Consider the following 27,461-nt stretch of genomic DNA (forward strand, 5'->3'; position numbering starts at 1 on the left):
ATGCAGAAAAATAAAGTCATGAAAAAATTCTCTCAGTGGCATTCTTCTCTTCAGACTAGAAAAAGTGATAGAGTTACAAACATAAATGGCATCAACACAACCTAATGTCTCCTTCAGGATGTTGGACTAAGTTAAATTTAGTCAGAAATGCTTGCTGAAAAAGTTAAGAAGCTTTAGAGGTTGAAACAAAAGCCTTTCCTACCCAGTGGAGTCACCAGATCTTGCTTTCTGGAGGTCTTAATTCCAGGAGATTCCAGGGATTTGGCCTTTTAAGTTCCCCTGGACTGGTCTGGTTTCCTGTGTCCTTCTCAGTGTGCATCCTTCACCTGTACCACTACATCTACTCTGCTCTTTTTGTTGTCCTCTTTGCTGACACGCTCCTCCACCACTCTCTGCTTACTACTGCCAGCATGCTCTGTCTGCTCAGCACTCTGGAAAATGGGTCCTAGTGCTGATTTTCTGAGGATTTGTGCTGTGGAAATGGCTTTTACACTGCTGACACACGTGGAAAATAAATCTTAGCTGCAACTCTCAAAGTTTTGGGAAGGAAACTTTTAGGTAGTCAAATTTCTTAGAACTAAAGCTTCCTCAGAGTGGTGTTTTGGTGAAGAGACCTAAGCTTTGTGACAGATAGGCTGTGATGTCAGTGTTGGGGATAAAATGGAGCAGTGTGCTTCCCCATCAGATCTGGGTGCCAGAATGATGGATGTAGGCAACTAGGATCCCAGAGAACCTCCCCAATGACTTCATTGGGACCCCAACTTATTCCATTGAACCTTTACAAAAACAGTCATTTCATGAATATGTAACTAACTTGATCTTCACTTTTTCACTTCCTTCTTTTATAAAAGAGAGAAATGACTAAATTAAAGCATAATAAAAGCAGTAATAATCTTTGTGGACATTCACAGCAATGAGAGTAAGCCTTTATTGGTGAAGGAATTGACCTAATTTCCGTTTGCAACAGCTCCAGATCTTAGGAAGCACACCTTTCCAGCAATGGACTTTCTTAGTAGACATAACTGTTTATGTTTAATTCTTGGAAAATTAGACTTCTCCATGATTAGATTTCAAACACAGTTTTTAAAATAAAATAAGAATTATATCTTAAACCAATTTTTTTAAAAAGACCACAGATGTTTGGATTCTTTTTGTTCCAAATAGATTCTGTGGGTCATTATAACACTAGAGGCTCGGTGCACAAAATTCGTGCATGGGGGGGGGGGGGGGGTTGTCCCTCAGCCCAGCCTTCACTGTCTCCAATCTGGGACCCCTTGAGGGATGCCCAACTGCCCGTTTAGGCCCAATCCCGGTAGGATCGGGCCTAAACAGGCAGTTGGAAATCCCTCTCACAATCCAGGACTGCTGGCTCCCAACTGCTCACCTGCCTGCCTGCCTGATTGCCCCTAACCGTTTCTGCCTGCCAGCCTGGTCACCCCTAACTGCCCTCCCCTGCCAGCCTGGTAACCCCCAACTGACCTCCCCTGCAGGCCTGGTCGCCCCTAACTGCCCTCCCCTGCTGTCCTGGTTCCCCCCAACTGCCCTCACCTGCAGGCCTGGTTCCCTCCAACTGCCCTCCCCTACAGGCCTGATCGCCCACAACTGCCCTTCCCTGCAGGCCTGGTCCCCCCCAACTGCCCTCCCCTGCAGGCCTGGGTCCCCCACAACTGCCCTCCTCTGCTGGCCTGATCACCCCCAACTGCCCTCCTCTGCTGGCCTGGTCACCCCTAACTGCCCTCCCCTGCTGGCCTGATTGCCCACAACTGCCCTCCCCTGAAGGCCATCTTGTGGCAGCCATCTTGTGTCCACATGGGGGCAGCCATCTTTCATCACATGGGGGCGACCATCTTGTGTGTTGGAGTGATGGTCAATTTGCATATTACTCTTTTATTAGATAGGATAGGATAATTAATTGTAATTGGCTACATAGTGACCTGCATTTATTTGCGAAACTTTGCAGTTGAAGAGTGATTCAGTAATCTTATTTATTACTCAATCCTCATAATATTTGGAGGGAAATAGGCAACTTCTCAGGCATAAATGGCTAGGTAAACTTTTTAAGAATTAGATTTAACTTACAAATAAATCTGATCCTTATTCAATTCTTGATCTTAGGAAAGATGTGCTCTATATTGCTAAAAATAAGAAAATGTTACTTGAACTTTAAAAGATATTGACTGATGTGAGTACTATTAATCATTATTTTGTCTTTCCTTTGGTAGGAGGCTTAGAAAATAATACAATGCATGAACATATCACAGGCATGAAGAAAAAGTAATGGCAAAAAAAAAAAAACATGGCCAAAAAAAAATCTACACAGGTGAATACTGGTTTTTAAACCCTTGCTTTAAACTTACTTCAGCTATTCTTTTGTTATGGCCATAAATTGCAATGGCACATGTATCTACAAAGAACATCAGTATAGATATATAATGTTTTTACCCTACCTTTCACAGAACTGATCACCATTAGTTTTGTCAACACTTTGCTTTTTATTTGAACACTTGTCCATCACTGTCTCACTTGCAATAGATGATCCCCCTTTTTTCTCAGGGTCTCTTTCATTAGTCTCTTCCTTATAATGAAGCCTATTTTCCTCCCTTTTGAATACTAGACATTCACTTTTATTCACAGTGACTTGCTTATCACCTCCAGCACTGTTCTTTGCTTGTCGACACAGTCTCTCTGTGTATAAAATGTCTCTTCCACCTGTATTTTCTCTTGGTTCTATGGACTTTCTTAGAGCAAAATCTTATCTTGTCTTGTGGTCTTTTTGCATGAAATGTGGACAAACTTCTCTGGACTAGAGAGGCATTGGTCTTCTCAGCATTTTCCTTGTGGAGTTTATTAACCTTTTCTTTGTCAGAGGAAGGCTGGTTCTTCTGAGAAGATCTTTCTAAAAGCCACCACAGGACACAAATACTTTAATGGAGGATGTGTATGATCAGCATCATTTTGTCTTCATATAATGGCATCTCTATTCAGCTTTGTCTTTATAAGCAGATAAGAGTTTTTGAAAAGCAAAGTATACGTGACCATGACCAACTGACTAACCATTGGGTTCCCCAAGATTTTCTAGTTGGTAGCTAGTACCCAAAGCCAATCAAATACAGGTATTCAATTGCACTTCTCCCGACATGTGGCTTTATGAATGTGTAACTTCCTCTGAATAAGAACAACAGCAACCTGACTTTTATAACAGAACTTTCTTTGTCCATAGATATCTGGTCTTCTGAAGCTGTTACCTGTGGGGACCAATGTCCTCTTGCCTTTGACAGGTGCCATTTCTTTCAGGTTGGGATATGACCACACCTTCTCCTTAGCCTGTGGATACACAATTGAGTAATTGAGGTTACACATCACATCAGGGTTTCTCAGCCTCAGCAGTACTGACACGTGGGCTGGATAATTCATTGTGGGGAATGCCATGAGCATTGGAGGACATTCAGCAGCATCTCTGGCTTCTACACCACATGCCAATAGTATCCTTCCTCCCAGTTGCAACATTCAAAATGTCTTTAGAAATTGCTAAATGTCCCCTGGGTGTGAAATCACCCCAGATTGAGAACCATATACTATGTGATTAAAACACAGGAAAAAATTAATAGTATTTAGAGGGCAGAACAGTCTGAATTAATGAAACTCTATATATACTACAGTATTAGAAGACAAATGAACTCCCTATTTTAAAAGAAATCCTGTAAAACTCTAGCACTGTTTATAGAAGAAGGCCAATTTTGTGAACAGATTAAAGGATATTGATAATATTCAAGTCACCCTCGACCTCTGTTTATATTGTCTTGATGTGGTTCATATTTCAATCAAATAAAAAATGAGAGGACCTATGTGATTGGTTTTGTAAACCAGAAAGTAGAAGACTAAAGTAAGCTTTTATAAATGGAACTTTTACATTGCTTAGAACAGATGGCCCTTTTCCTAAGCAGATAAACATTCTTCTCACAGTCCCAGCTCCTCTGAATTAGCTTAGCAAACCCTTTTTAAATACCACATAAAAGGTAAACCAATCCACCCAAATTATCCCAAATTCTAAAGTTATACATTATAAATTAATGAAGTTGTACAGATATCCAAAGAACCAGTCTTTTTCCTTTGGGAAGAGAGCAAGCTTTGCCTCAGGGTGAATTGAATGCATGAAACGCCATGTCCGTGCAGTTCACAGACATCAAGACAAACTGCAAATGCGCTTTTAAACAACCCAAAGGGCAACTCCATAGGTCGAGCACTTCCATCTTTCTGACAGGGACCTTGAAACACAGAGGCGTGCTTAGTAAATCTATTCTAAAACAAAATTAGACATTGCAGCCTAAATTGTAACTTCCTTTTTTAAGTCAAAGTGTAGGGATGATAGACACATGTTTCTTTCTTTGCACGAAAAATGCCCTTCAGCGTGCACAGCACTCAGCACCGCCCCCCCCCCCCCCGGGCCCCTCAAGCCTGGTATCTCTTGCAACATTTTATTAAACTTTTTTTCCTTTTTGCCTCAAATGGGCAAAAAGACTGGTGTATCTTTGAATTCCTGGTGTTTACCCCAGAGATTGAGACATAGTGATAATAATGATGATAGTGGTGACTAATATATACCAAGCAATGACTGCATAACAGGTGCTTTTCTACACTCGTTACATTATTAACTTAGTCGGTCCTCATAGAAACCTTTGGGGTAGATACTATTAACTCTATTGCATAATGAAGTTGGGTAATTCCCCAGGGTCATATAGTCCAGAAATGGTATAACCAGGGTTCTAACTCAGTTATCTACTCGATCTGTGTTCTCAACTACTAAATTGTCAAGGTAGATACCGTTAATATTTATTAAATATCCACCACACAGCCAACACTACTGGAGATAAAAAATAAGATTAAGAGAGAAGGGTATAAATAAAAACAAATTAGTAGAGTGAAGAAAAATTTATTGGTCAAAAGATTAGAATTAACATGGAAGAGAGGCAAGAGAGAGAGAATTTAAGTCTAATTTTGAAAATATGTCCAAATTAGTAAAACAGGATAGTTTAAAAAATTTCTCTTAAGCTACTTTATAACTTTGCCTTCAAATGCTTCTCTTTCAAAATGAAAACTCCTGGTGGACAGGCCTTGTGCTTCTGGGTTTGTTCTGGATGGCAGGAACATGATGGTCAATGTCTAAGTGGACTCTAATGACAACCGTTGTGTTTCAGTTCCTTTCAATCCATTCATGTGTAAAATTCAGAATTTGGTTGTAAGACTGGAGTGATGACGGATCAGCATTTGCCTCTAAGGCTGTCTACAGTGTCAGTGGCAAATGTCCACAAACTGGGCTAGCGTTCTTGGGGTCCAGCCGCCTGACTCGAGTCACAGGGGAAGCTGTCGTTCAATCCTGAGGAATATAAGCAACCAACTTCCAAATGAGGTTGGTTTTTCCACCAATTATATATCACATACGTTTTACCATTTGAATAATGTAAGGTCTTTATCCATTGCCTCGGCCTATTATACTTTCATTTCCCTATGTAATACTGACATCTAGAGGAACTTTCAACTGAAAGATCCAAAAAAAAACAGGCTGCATTTCTCCTATTCTGTGTCTGGACAACAACTTCAATATGAAGAGTTTTTACTTTGTGTTTCCCAGTTAGATGTGGAAGTCACTAAAATAGGAAGCATATCTGTGGATCCATCTTGTAAATTGTCAAAAACTGAACCTATTTTCTACTGATTGCAGAGGACAGGATGATGCCATTAAACATGATGATTCTGTAAGGATTTCTGCCACCCTCTGTTCAATGATAAAAACCACGTCAGACTCAGTTTCCTCTGCTAAGTTCACGCTGATAACCCAGACCAGCAGGAGGATCACAGTTCACTAAATTCACTCATTATTCACTCACTTAGTCATCACAAATAGATTTGCATATGGATTCCCTTTGTAACCATTGACCCATTCCTCTTAACATACATTAGTGAATTTAGAATGACATGGAAAGGTGACTTGGCCCAAATGCCCAAGTATTCGAAACACAGTTCTGCTCCTTGCAGTCTATGCAGTTTCCTAGACTGGGATTCTCAGTGGGCTGTATGTAGACAGAGAGTGTTCCAGGAGCGTGAAGGAAATGTTTGAAACCTTCTCTTCACCTTTGCCCGCCCCCAGCACCACCCAGGGGCTCAGCGTTCTGAAATGCTTGCTGAACCCAAGAAGGGAAGAAGTGCTTTCGAAGTGGTGCTCTCATTGTGAGAGCATCCTTTCAGCAGCTGCATCGCAGAAAAGCCGCATTGGAAAAGCAGGGCTACCCAGGCACCATCAGACACGCATCCCTGTCACCGTCACCGGCGCTCACATTCTTTGTAGCCACATCTCTTCATTGTGGGATTCTAGTTGCTGCAGAAAATGTTTTCTTGACATCAGAATGGGACTTGACTAGAGTAGCTACCTACCCTGAGCCGAGGGCTTTCCATGTGACTGTTTATGAAGATGCCAAGATGAACACCTCTTGGTGATTTTAGCCTAATGCCTATAAGTATAAACACAATTATAACATTTTATAATGAGTTTGTTCAACTTTGATGAGGCTCCTCATGGGGAAGAGGAAAGCTTAGAGTCTAAAACAATGCAAAGAGGAATTTTCATAAGAAATATTAAAACTACATTTCCTTGCCTGAGCAGGGAAGATAATTTTAGAGTTCACTTATAAAATAACCCTATGTCTCTTAATCTTCAGGACACACTCAAATTCTGTGTCAGTCCCTGTCTGAGGAAAGCAGTTCTCACGCAGCATAAGCTGTGCTGTGGCCTGTGGGGACTGGCTTGGAAAGAGGCAGGACAGGATCCGACTGACTGAATCCAGAAAGGGACAGGGTTAACCTTGACCTCCGACCTCAGTAAGTGGACCTTCCCCAGTTGCTGAAAGCAAAGAATAATCAAACAGCCATTTTAGGAAAATAACCCTGCAGGGCAAATGAAAGCCTTGGATGCACCCACTATGACCCAGACCAGTGGTCGGCAAACTCATTAGTCAACAGAGCCAAATATCAACAGTACAACGATTGAAATTTCTTTTGAGAGCCAAATTTTTTTAACTTAAACTTCTTCTAACGCCACTTCTTCAAAATAGACTCGCCCAGGCCGTGGTATTTTGTGGAAGAGCCACACTCAAGGGGCCAAAGAGCCGCATGTGGCTCGCGAGTCGCAGTTTGCCGACCACTGACCCAGACAGTTCTTCATTCACATACCAGGAAAACGGGATTCCTTAAGGAGACAGCACAGCAAGGAAGGGCCTCTAATTAAAGGTGTTGGTTCAGAAAAGCCTAATTGGACAACCTGCCAAGTGCAGACACATGGATAATTTTACTTTTATTTGATTATAAGATGTATTGAGCAGTACCATGAACAAAGCCTCCCCTGGCAAAACCAAAACAAACAGACAAACAAAAAACACGGGGAGAGCAGCTCTGGTCAAATGGACTCTATCAGGTTATTTCTAACTGACTATGGACGTTTCTTCATTCAAATACATGTTCCGGTTTTCTTGTCCCAATAGCCTCCTGTTATAACCCAGACCATTCAGGCTACAGGTTCTGTCCTGAGGAGGTGTGTGTGAGCTGAGAGTTGTGGGAGTGACAGGATCCTAATATTTGCCTGCCACCATCAGGGGACAGGCTATGGACCAGAGCTACAAATATTTACAATACGTGTTCTCCTCCATTCTTCTATCAAGCCTCTCTTTGTTGATTTTAAAATAACAAGTTAGAAATAACTTGGAACCAATTAAGAATCTTCACCTAAATATTTAGTCACATTAGGTCCTTTGATCATACAGGTTTTATTTTTTTCCTTATCCTATGCTCAGTGGATGAGCTTACATCAGACGTCTAATGGATTCATATTTTTTTAAATTTCCTTCTCACTATCACTTTTCCTGTCTTCCCCAAACAAAAAACACTGAGCTCTCTGCTGTGTAACCCTTCATTTTCCACTCAAACTGCCAACGTGACTGCTTGGCCTGCAGGCCTGTGTGCCATCCCCCTACCTTCCCTGCAGACTCTCCTTTGCTCTAACTCAGGGTTCTTGGCCACCTGCGAGGCAGCTGAGAACTGGTGATGCCTGAGTCCTGCCCCTAAAGATGGGGTGGGCTGGACGCTGGTATTTTTACTCCCTCCCCCCACAAACCCCTGCACAAACACCCTACTGACTCCAATGTGCCGCAAGGTTTGAGAGCCACTGCCCCTGTCAGCTACAGTTCCTATCACTTTTTTCTTTTCCTTTTTTTTTTTTTTTTTTTTTTTGAGTCCTTACCACCCAGGCTGCTCTGTAGGCCACAGTTTTAAATGGTAGTGCTAACACTAGAGACTCCGTATTTTTCTTAATCCCTGCTCCCCTCCCAGATGGATTAACCACTGCCTCTTCCTCACCCCCACCCAGGGACACCTATGTGGAATGAATCTGAGATACACTGGTATACTGCCCTAAAACACATGCCTCCCTTCTAAGGGATCTCAAGAGAGATCCAGGGAGAGCAAGCCAATCATAGAGCCAGCCTGGCTCAGCCTTAAATCCTCTGCCTTGCTTCCTGGTCAAATCTAGGAATTGAGCCCTGGCCAGGTCGCTCAGCTGGTTGGAGCATCTTCCCCTGCACCAAAAGATCTCAGGTTCCATTCTGGTCAGGCACATGCCCAGGTTTCGAGCCTGATCCCAGTTGGGGCACATGCCCAGGTAGAGGGTTCAATTCCCATCAAGGTATGTGCGGAGGCAACCTATTGATGTACTGGGAGGAGGATTAGAAACAAAATCTGATCATTGGAAATGGTTTAATTCCTCCACCAAAATGGAGGTGAGCGATGAGGGGGACTCAGGGCATCGCGTTATTTACAGCACCATGTGTCGTGGCAAGCTTTTGTCTTCTTGGGATTTGTCACCAGAATAGCACCTAAGGACTTCAAAAACTATGTGGAGGTTACTAAGAAAGTGCAATGTGTGTGTGTGTGTGTGTGTGTGTGTGTGTGTGTGTGCACACGCGCGCGCGCATGTGTCTTTATAACCAATTTCATATGCAGGTATAAATAGGATTATAGCTCCTTGATGTTCGTTTGATTAAAATGAATCTTACTTAGTAAAATTCCTCTTTTATGCTACACAACACCAAACCTTGGAATGTTTTCACAAGAAGTTTACAGTGGTTTTCATCACTTAATAAAACTGATTTCTTCCCACGGTGGCAGTTTAATGAGCATTCATTGCATTTGGTGTTCTCAGTGTGCTTTTTAATGTTTACATTAGGTTCCCTTTATCCCTCCATCTCCTGACTCCTGCTCCCAGTAACCAGTCAGCTCTCAGCTCCCTCCCCCTGCCCCGCCACACACACACACACACACACACACACACACACACACACACACAGACACACACACACACACACACACACACACACTGAGGGCTGCTTCAGGAGCTGGCACACGCTGGCTCAGGTTCACAGCTCAGTGTTCCCGAAGTGAAGTGAGGTGCAGTCTCGGGGGTTGTAAGGCAAGTTCAGAGATCTGAACATAGATTCACTGAGCAAAACACTGAACTTCTTAATGGTTTACATCTTCCCCTGCACAGCAAGTTCCACAAACACACTACAAAGGGCTTTTAAAACGCTTTCTGAAAAGCCGTGAGAAGCTGCAAAGCTCTTAAACAGTCTCTGAATTTGGAATATGTGATACAAACTTTGTAGCTAAAATAATTAGTTATGACTATGCCCAAACATTTATTTGTCTAGTCCCTTCTACTCAAAGCAGGTCCTTGAACAGCACAACAGAATCCCCTGGGAGCTTGTTGGAAACTAAGCTCTCTCAGCCCCTCCCCCACCGACCACACCCTGAATCTGAGCTTTAACCAATCCCTGGGGGTTCCCATGCACATGAAATTTTGAGAAGCATTGGCCTTGATAACATAACTAATGACTTGGTATGAAAAACTATATTTGACAAAATACCTGTCACAGCCTAATGTAGTTATTTAAATCTTGCCTCCATCAACGAAGAGTTAATAATGTCATACTTGGGTAAGCTCAGAGGGAGGACCGTGGAGAAAGAAGGAAGGAGCCGAGATAATGCTCAGCTGGCCTGGATGTCAGTTGCCTTCAGAAGAGTAGCCAGGGGAAGTCCAGCATCATGATATTAGTAAGCTTTAAAGAATGTCCAGAATCCTGACACTGACCTGGGAGACTTAGCAGGAGCTCAAAAGAGAAAGCAAGAATTGTTATCATGTGCCTGGAGCTCTCCTAGTCTCTAGGTCTACTGAATGCCTGAGCTCAGGCCTCAGAGAAAAGCAACATCAAGGTGTAAAGGCTCTGTTATGAACTGAATGTTTGTGTCCCTCCACAATTCACATATTGAAGCTTTAACTCCCAATATGATGGAATTAGGAGGTGGGGCCTTTGGGAGGTAATTAGGTTTAGATGAAGTCATGAGGGTGGAGTTCTTAAGATGACATGAGTGTCTTTATAAGAGACAGACCGAAGCTTTCTCTCTCTCTCTCTCTTTCTCTCTCTCTCTCTCCCTCATTCCTCTATTCCCCACCCCTGCCCCCCACCATGTGAGGACATGAGAAGTCTCCATCTGCAACTCAGGAAGAGGGTTTACACCAGAACCACACCATGGTGGCACCCTGATCTTGGACTTCCAGTCTCCAGAACTGTAAGAAAGAAACTGTTATTTAAGCTGCCCAGCCTATGGTATTTTGTTATAGCAGAACGCACTAAGAAAGGTTCAATGAAAACTGTGCCAATGGGCCCTAGCTGGTTTGGCTCAGTGGATAAAGCATGGCCTATAGACCAAAGGGTCCTGGGTTTGATTCTGGTCAAGGGCACGTACCGTGGTTGCAGTCTCCAGGGCCTGTCAGAAGGCAACCAATCAATGTGTTTCTCTCACATCCATGTTTCTCTCTGTCTTTCCCTCTCTCTTCCACTCTCCCTAAAAATCAATGGAAAAATATCCTTGGGTGAGGATTAAACAACAACAACAAAACTGTGCCAATGGTAAGCTCTAGAGAATTAGAAATATATTCTGATCAACTCCAAAATCAAAGAATACAGTTCATATTATTAATACAAGTGCTATAACATTTGCTATAAAGCTGACTATCAACTTTAAAGGGAACAAAAATATTTTTATTTAGTCCAGTTCTTATGAACCAAAAATTTTAAAGAAACCGATAGTACATACCCTCTAATACCAAAGTGTATGTATACATTTTTGGGACACCTTATAGTTGTCTGTGCTTTTTTTCTTAAGATATTGTTAAACCCTTCGTCAATGGAGAACATAAACGTCTACTGAACTCTTTGTATTTCTATCTCATAGTCTTCGTTTTATTGTGTACATACAGGAAAATATTCAGCTGGTACACTGGTCCTATACCAATTATCAAAATAGAGAAATACTTCATACTGGCTGGTAAGTAGTCGATGTCCTGAAACTTCCAGGAGCCCCATTTCCAACTCCTGAACTAGCCACCCTGTCCAGCCTAGGGACCTTCATTAGATTCAGTAACTAAAGGGTCAGTGACTAGCTTGGCGGGGCCCCCAGGACCCTGCTCCAACTCAGTCCATTCTGAGAGGTGAGTGACTGTGGACTCACAGCTACTGAATTCAGTACTGTACCAGGGAACATTAATATAATATGAATGTACCTGTCCACAATGGTAGGCTCCTGGCTGAGTAGTTTTTAACATTTGCTTAAAATCCTTTTATTTTACTTACACTATCCCTGTGAGGTAATTATGAGCAGGAAATTGGAAAGTATACCTTCACAGTCAAAGAGAGAGCCATGGCTGATAAATGGAGAAGAGACAGGGGACTTACTACCAGCCTTTGCCTACTTAGACATTAGGACAGTGGTCCTGAAGTTTATCTTGCCCCAGAGACTTAATCAGTAGGTCTTAGTCTGAGCCCAAGAACATTTTTCACAAGTTCTGGAAGTGGTCATGATGTAGGTAGTCCTAGGATCTTTCATTGACAAAATGTATGGAATTCCTACTCATTATACAAGAACCTACTTAAGGTTTTTCTACATGAATTCTTACTTGGAACACTCCCTACCACCCCCATTCTTATACCAAAAAAGCAGTCAATCTTTCCTCCACCTTCCTTAGCCATTCATCTGTCAGGTAGTTTTCATAATGGGTTGGAATTATTTGTTTGCATGTCTGGCCTTCCTGCACAAACACTGATTGATTGATTGATTGATTGATTGATTGATTGATTGATTAAGGATGCGGGGAAGCTAATGCCAGGCAGAATTTACTGAACATTTCAACCACCGATCCTAATATATAAAAAGCCAGGGGCCATCACGACCAAAACAACCAGATGGACAACTGAACAGCAGGCTGCGTGGAGTGACCAGGCTGGCAGGGGGGTTAGTGAGGGACGACCAAATGATTGAACAGCAGGTTGTGTGGGTGACCAGGCCAGCAGAGGAGGCAGGGGGGCAGTTGGGGTTGAACAGGCTGGCAAGGGGTGTAGTTGGGGGAAACCAGGCTGGCAGGGGGGAGGCAGGTAGGGGAGACCAGGCCAGCAAGGGGGGGGTAGTTGGGGGGCGACCAGGCCATCAGGGGGGGGGCAGTTAGGGGCAATCAGGCCAGCAGGCAGAGGCAGTTAGAGGTGATAAGGCTGGCAGGGGGGCAGTTAGGGGCAATCAGGCAGGCAGGCAGGTGAGCAATTAGGAGCCAGCAGTCCCAGATTGTGAGAGGGATGTCCGACTGCCGGTTTAGGCCCGATCCCTGGGATCGGGCCTAAACCGGCAGTCAGACATCTCCCGAGGGGTCCTGGATTGGAGAGGGTGCAGGCTTGGCTGAGGGGGCCCCCCATGCATGGATTTTATGCACCAGGCCTCTAGTATAAAATATTTTCTTAAGGGATGCCATAGTGTGCCCTTTACTATATCCTCTTCAATATCAGCCTTGATAGCCAGCATCCTGGCTTCTGTGGCACCTAAGAGTCCTCATTGTCATGAACAGCAATTTGTTGGTCTGGCCTAGGAAAAAGCCCATAGTCTTCTCAGACCTTTTCATAATTCAAATGTTTGTGTCCCCAGTAACATTCAGCATGAGTTATTAAAGTAATTTAGCACTTGACCACCTTCCCAACATATCTTATACTTAGTGAAAATCAGAACATGTACTATGAACATTCATTTGCTTAATGTACATATTTAAGATCTATCATTCATATTTCTGCATTGATCATAACTTCTTTAACATGGTTTAACGTATTAGCATGGAGAGATACTTAATGAATACTTTTGATGATGGAAAATGAGAAGAAGTTGAGTTAGATTTTCTTGCTGCCATATTTTACTTTATCATGATTCTGGAACTTAATTTTGACAAAAGGCAATAGCCATCTCCTTAAAAAGTCTAATTAAACTTATTCGGTACATCACCTAAAACAGGTGCTAAATAAATGTCTTTGCATTTAACTGGTAACGTCCTTTACAGTATTTCTAACGGTGATTAAGCAGTCAGTCTCACCATACATCACATTCATTACTTCAGCTCTAAGTTCTATGATGTCACAGAATCCAGAAGAACGCTTGGCACCATTAAAGAGCGTGCTGTGAAGCTTTGTATGCCAGCAAGAAACCACCTCTCAGGTGCTTTTCCAAGTAGCTTCACCCCGGAATCAATCTTCTATTGTGGTGATGACTTAGTAGTAACCGGATGCCTAAGTACAAACGTCTCTATGGCAGATCCTAGGAAGAAGTGGTGTGCTTGTTTGTTTCATTCTGTGCTGTTTATTTACCATTTCTCAGCAGGCAAGGGCTTTGCTTCAATACAATTATTATGGTCTCCCTACTGCATTTGTCCCTGTCAAAGTGGAAGAAGTTCTCTGGTGGACGTTATCAACAAAGTTTCCCATTTGCCTCTTTCTGCAGGGAAGGGAGTGTGATGGGAGTAGTCCTGGGGTTCTTCTAATATTTCTTCTCAGGCAGCGCTCAGAGGCAGCACCCAGGGATCTGGGGATGGGCTTCCAAGGTGTGTTCCTCCAGCTTCTTTCTCAATCCCTGGTTTCAGACAGCCATGGCAAAGAACCTAACCTCCCTGTTGAAACAGGGAGCTCCATTTGCTGATTCAAATAGAAATAACAATCTCCAAGATTATTCTCCAAGACAAGGGATTATCATTTTAATGACTAAAGCCAAACAAAACAAAAGGTAGTATTTTTTGTTGTGGAAGTCAGCTATTTATTGTCCACACTAGTAGCCCATCGTACAGTAACGCGCAAGACCCGGGACCCCTCACTCGCCCCTCCCCTGAGCCATGGGACCTTACCTGAATGCTCTGAGCACAAATGCCTGCACTTGCTACTGGGATGAGGTTCATGTGGGCGGAAATCTTGGCTACGCCCACCTTACACCTCACTACGCCCCTCACACAGGTCACGTCATTTTGCTTATTCACATTATGCCCCCCGCCCCCCGTCCGCCCAACAACGCCTTAAGCCACATCCTGGATACACTCCCTAAGCACACCTCAGCTTTGCTCAGAGCCTCTTCCACAGTCTCGAGCACCTGTGCAGTAACTTGGCCCCACCCCTGCCCTCAGCCTGGGTTCAAACCTCCTTCTAGCAGGACTTTCTCTGTGATGCCTCTGAGGGCAGCAAAGCTATGCCCTACGGACGGGTGCACCCTCATGTTCAGGGTATGTCCTTGTGTACACTACTCCGTGGTGCCTCCTCTCTATCTGTGTTCACCCTCATTCTGCTGACTCCATGTCTGTCCCTTGTGCTCATGTTCCTGCTTTTAATTCTAGTAATTCCTGTGCCTGAGTTTACCCCTCCGGCAATCTCTGGGCTAGGCCAAGGCCACGGCCCCACCCACAGGGCCGGCGCCTGTGGTCCTTCCCATGGTTCCAGGCTTTGCCCCTCGGGTCCGAGTTCTGGAGTCCTGCCCCGAGTGGCCGGCACGTCGCGGGATGGCCCTGAGTCCTGGAATGCCACCCCAATGCCCTGCCTCCAGGCAAGTGGGGCCGTGGAAACCCCAACAGAAACCACACGAAGCGGATGCCAGGACCCTTGTGGGGCCACAGGAACCCAGACAGAATCTGTGCACCGGTAGCTCTCTGCGGGGCCTGGCCGCTCTGCACCCGCTGCCCAGAGGCATTCTGCCAGGCGGCTCACGCTGCCCACTCTCAGCAGCTGCCCTCCCCCTCAGACTGGGGGACTCCAGCAGGGCTGAGAGGACTGGGAGCCGCCATCTTGTGGCTATGGGCGCTGCTATCTTTGTGATGGAGTGATGGTTAATTTGCATATTACCCTTTTATTAGATAGGATTGGCTGAAGACAGAATAAGAAAAAAATCTAAAATATCAGCTTAGATTAACATCACAGATTTCAATTAGATTTTAGAAAGAAATGAACAATGGTATAAGTTTGCCTCACAATCCAGTGGGTTATATATGTAAGTGTTCTGTATTCTCAACTACACAATTTACCCCAAAAGAACACAATATTCTAAAGGTTCAAATCAAACCCTTTCTAAATCATAAAATCTACTTTAAATTGAAGAGACCTTAAAGAGTATGTAGGCTATTCAACTCAGCTGGAGATAACAAATTATATTCTACCCAATTTTACCTAATTATAGGAGATTTTAGTAATTCTTAAAATGTTTCACTAAAAGGAATAGCTACTCCAAACACTGGTAATTTTCCCCACAACACCTTCATCTTTAAAAATGTAATAATACATTGTGGCAGACAGTCTCAGTCTTTATTTTCTCTCATCAGACATCCACCCACCACAATGCAGCTTTCAAATGTACACATAGTTCTCAGCGTGCCATTTCTCATTATGCCTCAGTTTTCTACAATGTTTAGAAAAAGTAGACAACTATAGATTGATTTATATTAGGGATTGGTATAAACATTGGATTGCTATAGTGTGGAGTACATAGTTAGGCCAAGTAAGCTTTAAAGTCACTATTTTTGTTTGGAGAAAAAAAAATATCCTTCTGAAATAAGATATAATAATAGACAGGATTAAGAAAACCGTTAGCACCTGCAGTAAGTATTGAACGTGAATCTGTACACTTAGGCTAGAAGTCACCTGAGAACTAGGAGGGGCGGGCATGCTTTCCTTGGCTCGTGGAGAGCCCCATTTGAAATTCCCTGTGGGAAGGGAGGAAGCAATACCTGCATGACATGCGTTCATTTCCATAGGAAGCAAAAATAGTGCAGATTTGCTCTTCTGCCTTTCTGGAAACTTTGCTAGCCTACAGCCAGAATAGCAATAAATGAAATGTCTACAATATGGTTATTCCAGGAGCAGTATTAAAGCCTGTTTTCAGTTAGGAGCCTCCTATAAAACTGCTGCATCTGTGTTTACCACGTGCAGCTGCGCCTCTCCCAGAGTGCTTAATGAACTTGCCCTTTTTTGTGAATGCTGACCTACACACAAAGGTAGCACCCTTAAGTAAATATTTTGAGCAAAATGCTTGTTTAAAGCAATATAGGCTGATATATGTTTGCTTTTATTCTGTTAACTGAGAGGTACCACAGACCTCATATTCATGTGCTAAACTATTTCATTAGATTCCAAAAAATAAATCTAAACTGTGAAATGAGAAACTGCTAGAGAGAGAGAGAGAGAGAGAGAGAGAGAGAGAGAGAGAGAGAGAGAAGCAACTTTTTCAGTTATTCTGGTCATATCTCATTATTTTCATGTATTAAAATTTAGGCAATAGGCTAAATATACTTGAATTTCATATTTAATGAGATCAGTTCAATTTGGCATTTAACAGTCACTGTAAAATTTTTCATTTTGATTTAATTCAGTTATAAGCAATATATTTTTCAAACTGACCTCATTATTGGTGGAGTACGTTTACACAAATATAAAATTTACTATATAGCAACATCAGTCAAATCTGAACATGAAAAGTTCTTCGTGTACTTTGCTGTTGCTCATATTCTATTCATTCCCACAAAATTACGCATATTGCAAAAATTTTCCCATCTAATACAGAACTAGTGTTATTTAAAAATAGTTCAGTTTTCAGGTAGATGTTATAAAAAGTGTTAAGTACATATTATGAATTCTACTTTAGTTATAATCACCTAAAATTTTTCTCTACTAAAGGTTGTTACACTAAGTATCAAAGTCCCATGCAGTTTTTCTTTTGAATTTTAAGGCAAATTAACCAGATGAGGATTACAACTTCTATGAAAATTCACATTCTATAAAAATGAGACTCCAGCTGCAAAAAATTCCTCACCTAAAAATCCTTAATTCTGTATTTTTCTTCAAGTAATTAAATAACTGAGACTAGTTTATTATATAACATAGATGTATATTTTTAATGAAATGGCAAACCATTCATACACATTTTATAACCATCCATATTTTATTCAAGAATGCCCCATCATTGCTAATTTAACCAAATTCATGTCTGCAGAATGTATACATTTTTTACCCCAATGATCTAATAGCTTTAATAAATTTAAAAATATGAATTTTTATAGAATTAATTGCAATCTTATATCTAAATATACTTGCTCTAAACAATTTTTATTTTAATAATTAACTTATTATAATAAGTTTCCTCACTAAATTCAAGTTTTAATAAAAATACCAGCTCAGGGATTAAAAGTACAAATTTCTGGTTATAAAAACAGTCATAGTCCCACACCTGAAACCTATATGTTCATATTGACCAATGTCACCCCAATAAATTTAATTAATTAATGAATTATTTATTTAAAAAATTAGTCACAAGGGTGTAAAGTACAGCATAAGAAATATAGTCAATAATATTGTAAATACAATGATTAGTGTCAGATGGAGACTAGACTTATCAGAGTGATCACTTAGAAGGCATATAAATGTCTAATCACTAGATTGTACACCTGAAACTCATACAATGTTGTATGTACACTATAATTGGAAAATATAGTTAATTTTTTAAAAAACAGACCACCAGCTCCAAAATAAAAGTTGGAAAAGTGACAGTGAATCTATTAACATATCTGTGTGTAGAATAGAAATGTGTGCTTATATTCTTTCATGGAAACTCCGTTTTTAATAAATTGCCATTAAGCATTATATTGTGTTATATTCTCCTTCAATGGTTTTGTGAATTATTTTTGTAGAAAATACCAAAGAACTGATCTTTACTTATCAAAGTTTAACTTCACAAATTTGCCATATAATGTAGTCATCATTATCATGAATTTTGGCTTTGGGGAAAAAAAGTTATGGCTTATCTTTCTATTTTCTCTGCTAACAAAACAGAAAGAATTGTTCAATCTCAAAAACTGTATTTGCTTTGGCTTAAGCCATTAAGCTCATAAGTCTTAGGTAGCCCAGGAGTAAATTGACTATAACTAATACGCTTAGGGATTCTGTCAGCTCTCAGCTTCTCATAAGAGTTGTTGTTGCGCTTATATCCAGGACTATATGTTCTAGTCCACTTAATCCTTTGGCTTATTACTTTGTACTCCAACTCATAACTAAAGTTCTGGTCTCCTGCCTACATGGCTCCTCAGTGCAAAAGTCTTACACTAAGAGGAAGGCCTGGGTTCATCTTCTGGCTTCTACACCTCAGTATATTTTCCAACACAGGTCATATCCTTGAAAACACTATCTGGTTTCTTTCTAAATGAGCAACTCTCATATGGCACTTTTAGAAATACCTAAAATGTTTGACCTCCCTTCATAAGCCATGTACCTATCAGATTTCAGATGGTCTCATTCTCTTAGAAGATCCTTTGATTTCTTCAGCTTAGACCTAATCCCAGTAGTGGTAGTCATTATTTATGCATAATCAGAAACTGATAGCTGTGTGACATTTCTTCCTCTTTGGCCATAATAACATTCTACCAGCTTCCTCATTTACTATGTATTCGACATCTTTGAACACTGAGTCAAGGTGTATTCCATTTGGAGAGCTTAGCAACCCTTTCAACTAAACTCTGTACAACTGAACTAAAAATTCTGTCTTTATTTTCATAATTCCAATGACGACTAGATCTTAACATTCAGTCATACTATAAGAATGTTGAACTTTACACATCTAAAATAAAACGCAACCTCTTACACCCCCACTGGCTTGCCTTTCTGTTGCTCCAGATTTTGCCTGGAGCCATGATGCTTGTGTCTGTTTGTAGATCTTCCCATGAAGCACAGGATCCCATCCAAAGCAAGACAGGAAGGTCTGGGCCTCTCATTAAAGTTCTCATCTTCCCATCGGGCATAGTTTACAAAGGGGGCTCACCCACCTGAAGCCACAGCAAGCAACAGTGCCCAGTTAAGTTTAAGCTTTAGATCAGCAACAAATACTTTTTTAGTATAAACATACCCATACAATATATGGGCCGTTCATTATTTATCTCAAATTTCTTTTTAACTGGTGCCTGTGCCCTAGGGTTGGCTGGCTAAGGTACCATCCCTCTAATTTGCAATTTATCTTAGGTGGAAAGTGAATTCTGTCGCCCCAGTCAAGATCTCTCTTTCAGATTTGGTTTACTAGGGTTTAGTTCACCAAAATTTAATAGTATGTGCTGAAGACACATTAGGATTTGACAACAGAGAAATAAACAAGATATTTCCTGTCCTCAAGAAACTAAGTCTAAAGATGAAATCAAATAAAATCTTCCAGCCCTGGCCAGTTTGCTGAGTGGTTAGAGTGTTGGCCCAAGGACTGCAGGTTTGACTCCTGGTCAAGGGCACGTACCTCAGTTGCAGGTTCCTGGGCCCTGGTAGGGGCACATGCAGGAGGCAGACAATTGATGTGTCTCTCTCACGTTGATGTTTATCTCTCTCTCTCTCTCTCTCTCTCTCTCTCTCTCTCTCTCTCTCTCCCTTCCTCCCTCCCTTCCACTTTCTGTAGAAATTAAAGGAAAAAACATCCTCAGGTGAGGATTTTAATAATAATAATAATAATCTATATATATATAAGCCTAAGTGACCAAACAACCGAATGACTGATCACTATGATGGGCACTGACCACCACGCAGGAGCTGTCCCACAGGGGGAGTGCTGCTCAGTCAGAAGCCCTGAGCCAGGCTCATGGCTGGTGAGAGCAGTGGCAGTGGCGGGAGCCTCTCCTGCTTCCGCGGCAATGCTAAGGATGTCCGACTGCCAGCTTAGGCCCGCTCCCCATCCCCCAAGTGCTCCCGGACTGCGAGAGGGTGAAGGCCGGGCTGAGGGACCCCCCCGACACACAAGTGCACAAATTTTGTGCACCGGGCCTCTAGTAATAATAATAATAATAATAATGATATCTTCCATAGTTGAACATATATTTCATTAAAATAAGAAATAAGTTAGTTAAACTATTTACCTAAACAGTAATTGATCATGTTGATATTTTTGTTTATAAGAGAAGGTCGTTTGGAACAAGACTTACAGAAATCTCTGTAAATGGAGATATCAAAAGTACATTCTTAGAAAATTAACTTTTAAATACTGGTTACCGCTTCCCTCGTCTAGAGATTTTCTGGCACTGAAAGGCCCCTCCAGTTCTGAACAGCGCCTTCCTTGCTCTGAGGCTGCTTTCTGCTTCGGGGTTAGAAGCTCTTAAGCCACGAGGTTTCTTAGGAGATTTGAAGCACAGTTTTCAGTGCTCTTTAAAGTTGGTGTTTAAAATGTTGAACAGGATGAGACTGAGGGACAAAGGGCTGAGTCACAGCTAGTATCTTATAGTGTCACAAAATATTTGTTAATAATAATGTCCAATGTACCGAAATTTGCAAGCCTTTCATTTTCCAAATCAGAGTGGTGAGTTTATTCTCCTGATGTCTCTTGCACTAACTCGTGTCCAGGTGTGTTTGCTCGAGTGAAAGAAACAGAGTGGACCTTGGCCAGTCTGCTAGACTGTGCATAACTCTGCATACAACCACGGACGTGAGTCTAGGATTAAAACTCACCATCCACGGGAGCCACACAGAAAACGTGGTGAAGCCTACAGCTCTAGGTTTATATTAACCCATCGATTATCACATATTGAGTATGGCTCTTTAATTAACCATAGCTTCACCAAGCTCATCTGTTATCCAGTTTACATGCCTCTGAATTTCTCACAAGACCTGGTAAGAAAATCAGTTGCAGTAATTAATCTAAATCATGGCATTCCCACATCAACTAGCTTAGTAACCCAGGAGAATAGGGGGTGTGATGAGTGTAGCATGACATTTTCTGGATGAATGCAAGTTACACATTTTTGTTAGTGTTTTTGATGTGTTAGCAGCCCCTTAACTTCACCCCCAGATGGTTCTATATCCTAAAAATTCTTAGCTACCAGTTGCTTTCAAATTTTCTCATGAAAAAATAGTGAGGACGGTAAATGTTATGTACATTTTACCACAATTTTTAAGAAGTAATAAAAGCTAATTTCATACGTTTTGCTTTTTGGAAAGTGTCTGAGGAGAGAGTGTGCTGACGCAGACAATGGTGGGCAGAGAGCAGTGCTGCGCTGAAGTTCCCCGGCTTCACTTACGGAGGGGAAGGCTATGTCCCTGGCAGCCCCTGAATCAGAGCTCTCTGCTGACTTCCACGAATAAGCTAGTCATGCTTAAATGTTTGGTCTGTGGCCGACGATCAAAACCATGAAATAATATGTTCCTCTCATGCTCATCTTTGCAGAAATTCTTGCTCTCTCTGAGAGAAGTACATATTTGTCCCATGTAAAAAAAATGAAGGTCGCCCTAACCGGTTTGGCTCAGTGGATAGAGGGTCAGCCTGCGGACTCAAGGGTCCCAGGTTCGATTCCAGTCAAGGACATGTACCTTGGTTGTGGGCACATCCCCAGTAGGAGGTGTGCAGGAGGCAGCTGATCGATGTTTCTCTCTCATTGATTTTTCTAACTCTCTATCCTTCTCCCTTTCTCTCTGTAAAAAAATCAATAAAATATATATTTTTTAAAAAAATGAAGGTGTTTTCCCTGCTAGAGAAGGAGATGAAGTGTTTGCATAGTAGAACTCAGAACATGTGTGAAACTAAAGTCCCTGGGAAAGTCCAAGACGTGTGGAGCCTTTTCTGTGCTGGTCGGGGGCGGTGGACGGTGATGCACCCCCACCACGCAGGCAGGCGCCCAAGCCCGTCGCCACGTGGATTTTAGAGCCTTCCAGCTCTGCTCAAAGCCCTCTGCTCCCCAGCTCCTTTTAAAAAATTTAGTGAGGACTTCTTTATAAAACAAAAAGATTCTGAGTGAGCGATGCTGACTAGCACCTTGGCTAAAAAGTAAATAAATATAAGATGAATAATTATCTCTTTTCTTCTTTCCCTCATTCCCAAAGGATTGAGGCGACTGCCATGTTGTTAGAACCTTTGAAAAATTAAAATTGGAACTATGATCAGTCATTTTAAATGAGCAACAGTTTTTAAGGTCATAAAAACAATGTACTAGCAAGGGACATAGTGTGTTTAAGTGTGACCTTATTTGGACAAATCCTGTAAAGCATGTACATATATGCTGGTTTGTGCATAAAAACTTCTAGGATAAACCACAAGAGGATTGACACTGTTTACTGTGAAGAGAGAAACATGAATTAGGACCATTGAGTAATCTCTCCTCCTTTTAGAGTTTCTGCACAATTTAAATTTGCTACCCCACACTAGTATGTATGTACACATTCATTCACTCATTCATTCATTCAAGATAAAATGCTGGGTACACTCAGAAGAATAAGACAGAGCAGATGACAGAAATGTCCTCACAATCTAGTAAAGAAAAATGATAAGTACATTATTAAAATAATTTATATTTGCTGTAATTGTTTAAGAACTTGGGTTCAAATACTGACTTGGCCACTTCCTAGCTGTGTAATCTTGGGAAAGCTGCTTAATCTCTTTGTGCCTCAATTTTCATCTGTAAAATGAGGATGAATAGCAGATGTAAAGCACTTAGAACAGTGCCTGGTACATAGTAAGTTCTCAATAAGTGTGTGATGTTATTATAGTAAAGATACAAGAAAGGTATTATAACAGCATAGAAAAAGGATAGATTTATTTCTTCTGCCTGGGTCCTGGGTTAACAAGGCTTTAAAGTGGAGATGCTCCTTGAGCCAGACCTTCAAAGATAAATAGGTTTTTTCCAGATGAATAGGAGGAAATGGGCATTTAGGGAAACAGAAATGTACAGGAAAAGGCAGGGAGATAGGACTTTCTGGACAGCAGCCCAAAACAGGCAATGTGAACTCCTGAACTTTCCTTCCAGGAGTGTGTCAAGAAAGTGAAGAAGAAAGAGCAACTTTGTACATTTTTAAAGTCCAGTACATAATGTGTATGAAGTCTGACCCTTCATATGGCATTTCAGACTCACTTGTTAAATTGCTTTTTATAGTCTTCTTGGTAGAAGTTCACACCTGATCAAACATCTATAAATGAGCTAGTATTAAAAAATGAAAATCCTGAAATATAAAACAGATACCTATGCAGACCTGCAGAGCACAGACACGCAGCATGGAGCTGGCCTTCAGCCTCCTGCAATCCAGTTTACACCTGCTTCTGGAGTTAAGTTATTTACAATATGCTGCTTGGCATCAAGAGATGACCTTATGACACATCCATCAGCACCCACAGTTCTTTGGCTGTCCCCACATTTAAGGTTAGACCATGATCTTGGGTTCCCCAACTTAAAGTCGCATTGAGGAAGCACTCGTGTGTTTGAGACTCTGCACTCAGAGGCTTTTGCAAACCTCATCTCCTCATCCAGTTCTCACCAGGAACCTATGGGTAGACATTACTTCCTCCTTGGGGGCTGGGGAATTTAGATTCTGAGAAGTTAAGCAATTTGCCCAAGTTCCTGACCAATAGTTCAGGATTTGTATCAGGTCTTCTAACTACACATTTGATACTCTTTTTTCACTGTTACATGCTGACTCCTCTGGGAAACGCCTTAAACTCAGCACCCAAGATGTCCGTGTCATAAAACAATAGCGTGTTAGAGATGTAAGAAATCCTGAATGTCTAGCCCTGTAGTCTCCAAACCACAAACTCATTGCCCGTGATTCCAAATACACTCTCAGCATCATTTACAGATGGCCCATGCTAGAGACTACTATCCAATGCCCTTCTCCCTCCTTCTCTTCTAACAAACACCTGGATCACGTGCTCTGCTGAAAACCATATTCTTCACCTCCTTCGCAGATGAGGTGGCCTCTGAGACATAATAATAAAAGAATAAAACTTTAAGGAAAACTCCTTGCCCTTCCATCGTCCTCTCCTCTTCAAGCTGCCGGGAAAGAGCAGTTCCAGCAACCACTGTGGGACCGCGAGGAAAAGGTGAGACAGTTCCAGAGATCTTGGCTATCCACCAGCACCTCACATTTCTTTCTCTTAAATCTTTATGGATTTAAACCACCGAAACTGGAGTTCTGTTTCTAGACACTGTAAACAACGCTGAGTGTTGCACTGGCTGGACATTAGCATGTGCTGTTCAAATGATTATTTATCCTGGTGTGGTTAGTCAACTTCATACTTACTTGAAAGAGCCCAGCCAGTGCTGCTCAGTGGTTGAGCATTGACCTATGAACCAGGAGGTCACGGTTCGATTCTTGGTCAGGATGCATGCCCAAATTACGGGCTCAATCCCTGGTGGGGGAGGGGGGAGGAGGGAAGTAGAGAGAAGGGGTCATGCAGGAGGCAGGTGATCAATGATTCTCATCATTGATGTTTCTATCTCTCTCCCTCTCCCTTCCTCTCTGAAATCAATTAAAATATATTTTTTAAAAACTTACTTGAAAGAGTTGTTGAATAAAAATAGCTTTTAGTCCTAGCTGTTTTGCTCAGTGGTTAGAGCATTGGCCTGTGAACCTAAGGGTCCCAGGTTCAGTTCTGGTCAAAGACACATACCTTGGTTGCAGGTTCTTCCCTGGCCCGGGCCCTGGTTGGAGCACATGCAGGATGGAACCAATTGATTTATTTCTCTCTGTCTTTCCCTCACTCTTCCACTCTCTAAAAATCAATGGAAAAATATCCTTGGGTGAGGATTAAAAAAAAAAAAAGCTTTTAGTTATATATTTCTCAACAGGAAGTGACAGCAGTGTAATATAAAGGAGTGTGGGTGTTTTTCTTTTAACTAATAAGGCTGGAAGTCACTAGTCTAATTTGATCCTTAAAGGGACTTCTTCAGGTGAGTTCTCTGGACTCGTGATGTAGTTCTCTTGCTAGCATCCAGCTGACATTACGCTGGACTGCTGTTGCAGACAGACCCTCCAGCAAGGACTGATCAAAACGGGGGGCTCTTCTTAAAGAAAGTCAGAACTCTTCCCAAAAACCAAATGCTTCAAAGTGCAGTCTGAGCAGCTAAAGCTTGGGGTACATCCTTGAGTTATATCCAGTCACACATTGGAGAAAACACTCTAGTCAACTTCATGCATAAAGACCAGCACATTGAATGTTTATCTATGAGGAGAGAAGGAAGGGAGGGGGGATGGAGGGAGGAAGGGAGAAGAGGGAGGAAGAGAGGGGAGGAAGGAAGAGAGGGAAGGAGGAAGGGACAGAGAGAGGGAGGGAGGGACAGAGGGAGGGAGGGAGGGACATAGGGAGGGAGGGAGAGGGGGAGGGAGGGAGGGAGGAAAAGAGACAAGAGCAATGGGTAGTAATAAAAAGAGACATACCAACAACACTTCTATGAACTAGAAGTCTGAGGCAAAATTTCCCTCATGTTTTATAATTGTCCCTGAGACTGGAAAGAGACCCTCCATTTCACAGGTAAAATTGTGAATTTGAAAGCAATTAAATATAGTAATTTCTCACCTAGCTACAGAATTGAATGTTCAAATAATTTAGTATTAATTGACTGTGAAAAGGCATGGCATTTTATAGGCCTTGAATTTCTTGCTTGTGTTTAATGATTTATTAATTATAAATGATATGTTATATTTCACAGTTTGTCTTTCTGTTATTTTCATTAGGGTAAGCCCTCAACAATTTCAAGTTCAGGTAGATGACAAGTCTGTAAAAAAAAATTATGGAATTTGCTAAAAAAAAAAAAAAAAAAAAAAAAAAAAAAGGACAAATTTTATTCCAGTTTTGTTAATTCAGTAATACAAATTAATAGCTAATAAAGTGAGGTTCAAGTGTGTGTCATAACAGATTCATATAAATAAGCAGCATTTGTAATCTGAAGAACTAGTTTGTCCTACTACATATAAGTTCTATAATATCCTTGAATATTTTCTTTCTTATCCAGGTTACCAATCTACCATTTTTTTACACTAGTATTTTTCATAGGTTTTTATTGATTTCAGAGAAAGGAAAGAAGAGGAAGTGAGAGATAGAAACATCAATGATGAGAGAGAATCATCAATCAGCTGCCTCCTGCAGGACCCCTACTGGGAATGGAGCCCACAACCCAGGCATGTGCCTGGACAGGGAATCAAACTGTGACCTCCTGGCTCATGCATTGACCTTCAACCTCTGAGCCACACCAACTGAGCTACACTAGTATTTTTAATTGAATCCTCTCCCTGCCAAATAGAACAACGATAAACCTTTAAAAATACTATTATTGCTAATTATTATTTAGTAAAATAATTATAAATTAGGGAAGCTTGACTACAAGAGGTTTTACTTTTTAAATGACTAGGATGCTAGTGTTCTCATATTTAAAGAAAATTTGAATTGTCCTTTTTGAATAAATAAAGTCAAAATTATTGCTGATATTTGTGTGTAGGTCAATAGGACCCTTCAAAGTATCCTTTCTTACCTACTTTCACTCCACACTCTGCTCTTTCTGTAAAACCCATTAAAAATAACTGTAGAGGGACTTGTGAAATGGCCAGGTACACACAAACACACAAGCACGCACATACAGGGTCAAAAAAAAGGCAACAAAAGAGGAGGAGGTCCCGGCAAAGGAGGTGGGTCGCAGCAGGGGAGGGCAGTTGGGGGTGATCAGACTGGCAGGCAGAAGCGGTTAGGGGCAATCAGGCAGGCAAGCAGGCGAGTGGTTAGGAGCCAGCGGTCCCAGATTGTGAGAGGGATGTCCGACTGCTGCATAAATTTTGTGCACCAGGCCACTAGTTTTATATATAAAATGGTTTAATTATCAGTTAATTGACTGCCCGAATTTTTAGCATGACAATTTGAGACCTTTTTATATCACCCTAATGATTCACTTTACACTTAATAAATCACATTGTCAGTGATACACACTCTCATATTTTTACTTTTTTAATTGAAAGCTATGTGAGCTCTGATAATGATTAAGATGAAGTTTTAAATGTAACCTTTCCCACCCCAGTGGAAGATCAGAAAGTTTATTTTAAAAGCTTAAAGTTGAAACAAATATGCTCGAGCAGTTCAGCACTCAAGTATTTGGAAGTGCACAAGATGCAAAGGTCTGTCAAAAAATGGCACAACTGCCCTCATACTGGCCTCTCTGAGACTCTCTAGAGCTCACTGGCACCTCATGGTCTGCATTTGCCCTTTCATTTCGAATCCACTTTCCATGTTTTTTCTCTTCACTTGTGCCCTCTCCAATC

At 41.6% G+C, this 27,461-nt stretch overlaps 1 protein-coding gene across 1 annotated transcript in view; it reads right to left on the bottom strand.

The window, feature by feature from the left end:
• MYLK4 (myosin light chain kinase family member 4) overlaps nt 1-27,461 on the bottom strand; it is a gene marked incomplete at both ends in the record, with an annotated part of 99,556 nt that overhangs the window by 16,700 nt on the left and 55,395 nt on the right. The window contains one exon of the mRNA XM_079777914.1: nt 3,246-3,324. Coding sequence (XP_079634040.1) covers nt 3,246-3,324 — 79 coding nt within the window. The remainder of the gene's footprint in view (nt 1-3,245; nt 3,325-27,461) is intronic.

This window comes from Cnephaeus nilssonii (genome assembly GCF_951640355.1).
Source record: "Cnephaeus nilssonii genome assembly, chromosome: 7".
Taxonomy (NCBI): domain Eukaryota; kingdom Metazoa; phylum Chordata; class Mammalia; order Chiroptera; family Vespertilionidae; genus Cnephaeus; species Cnephaeus nilssonii.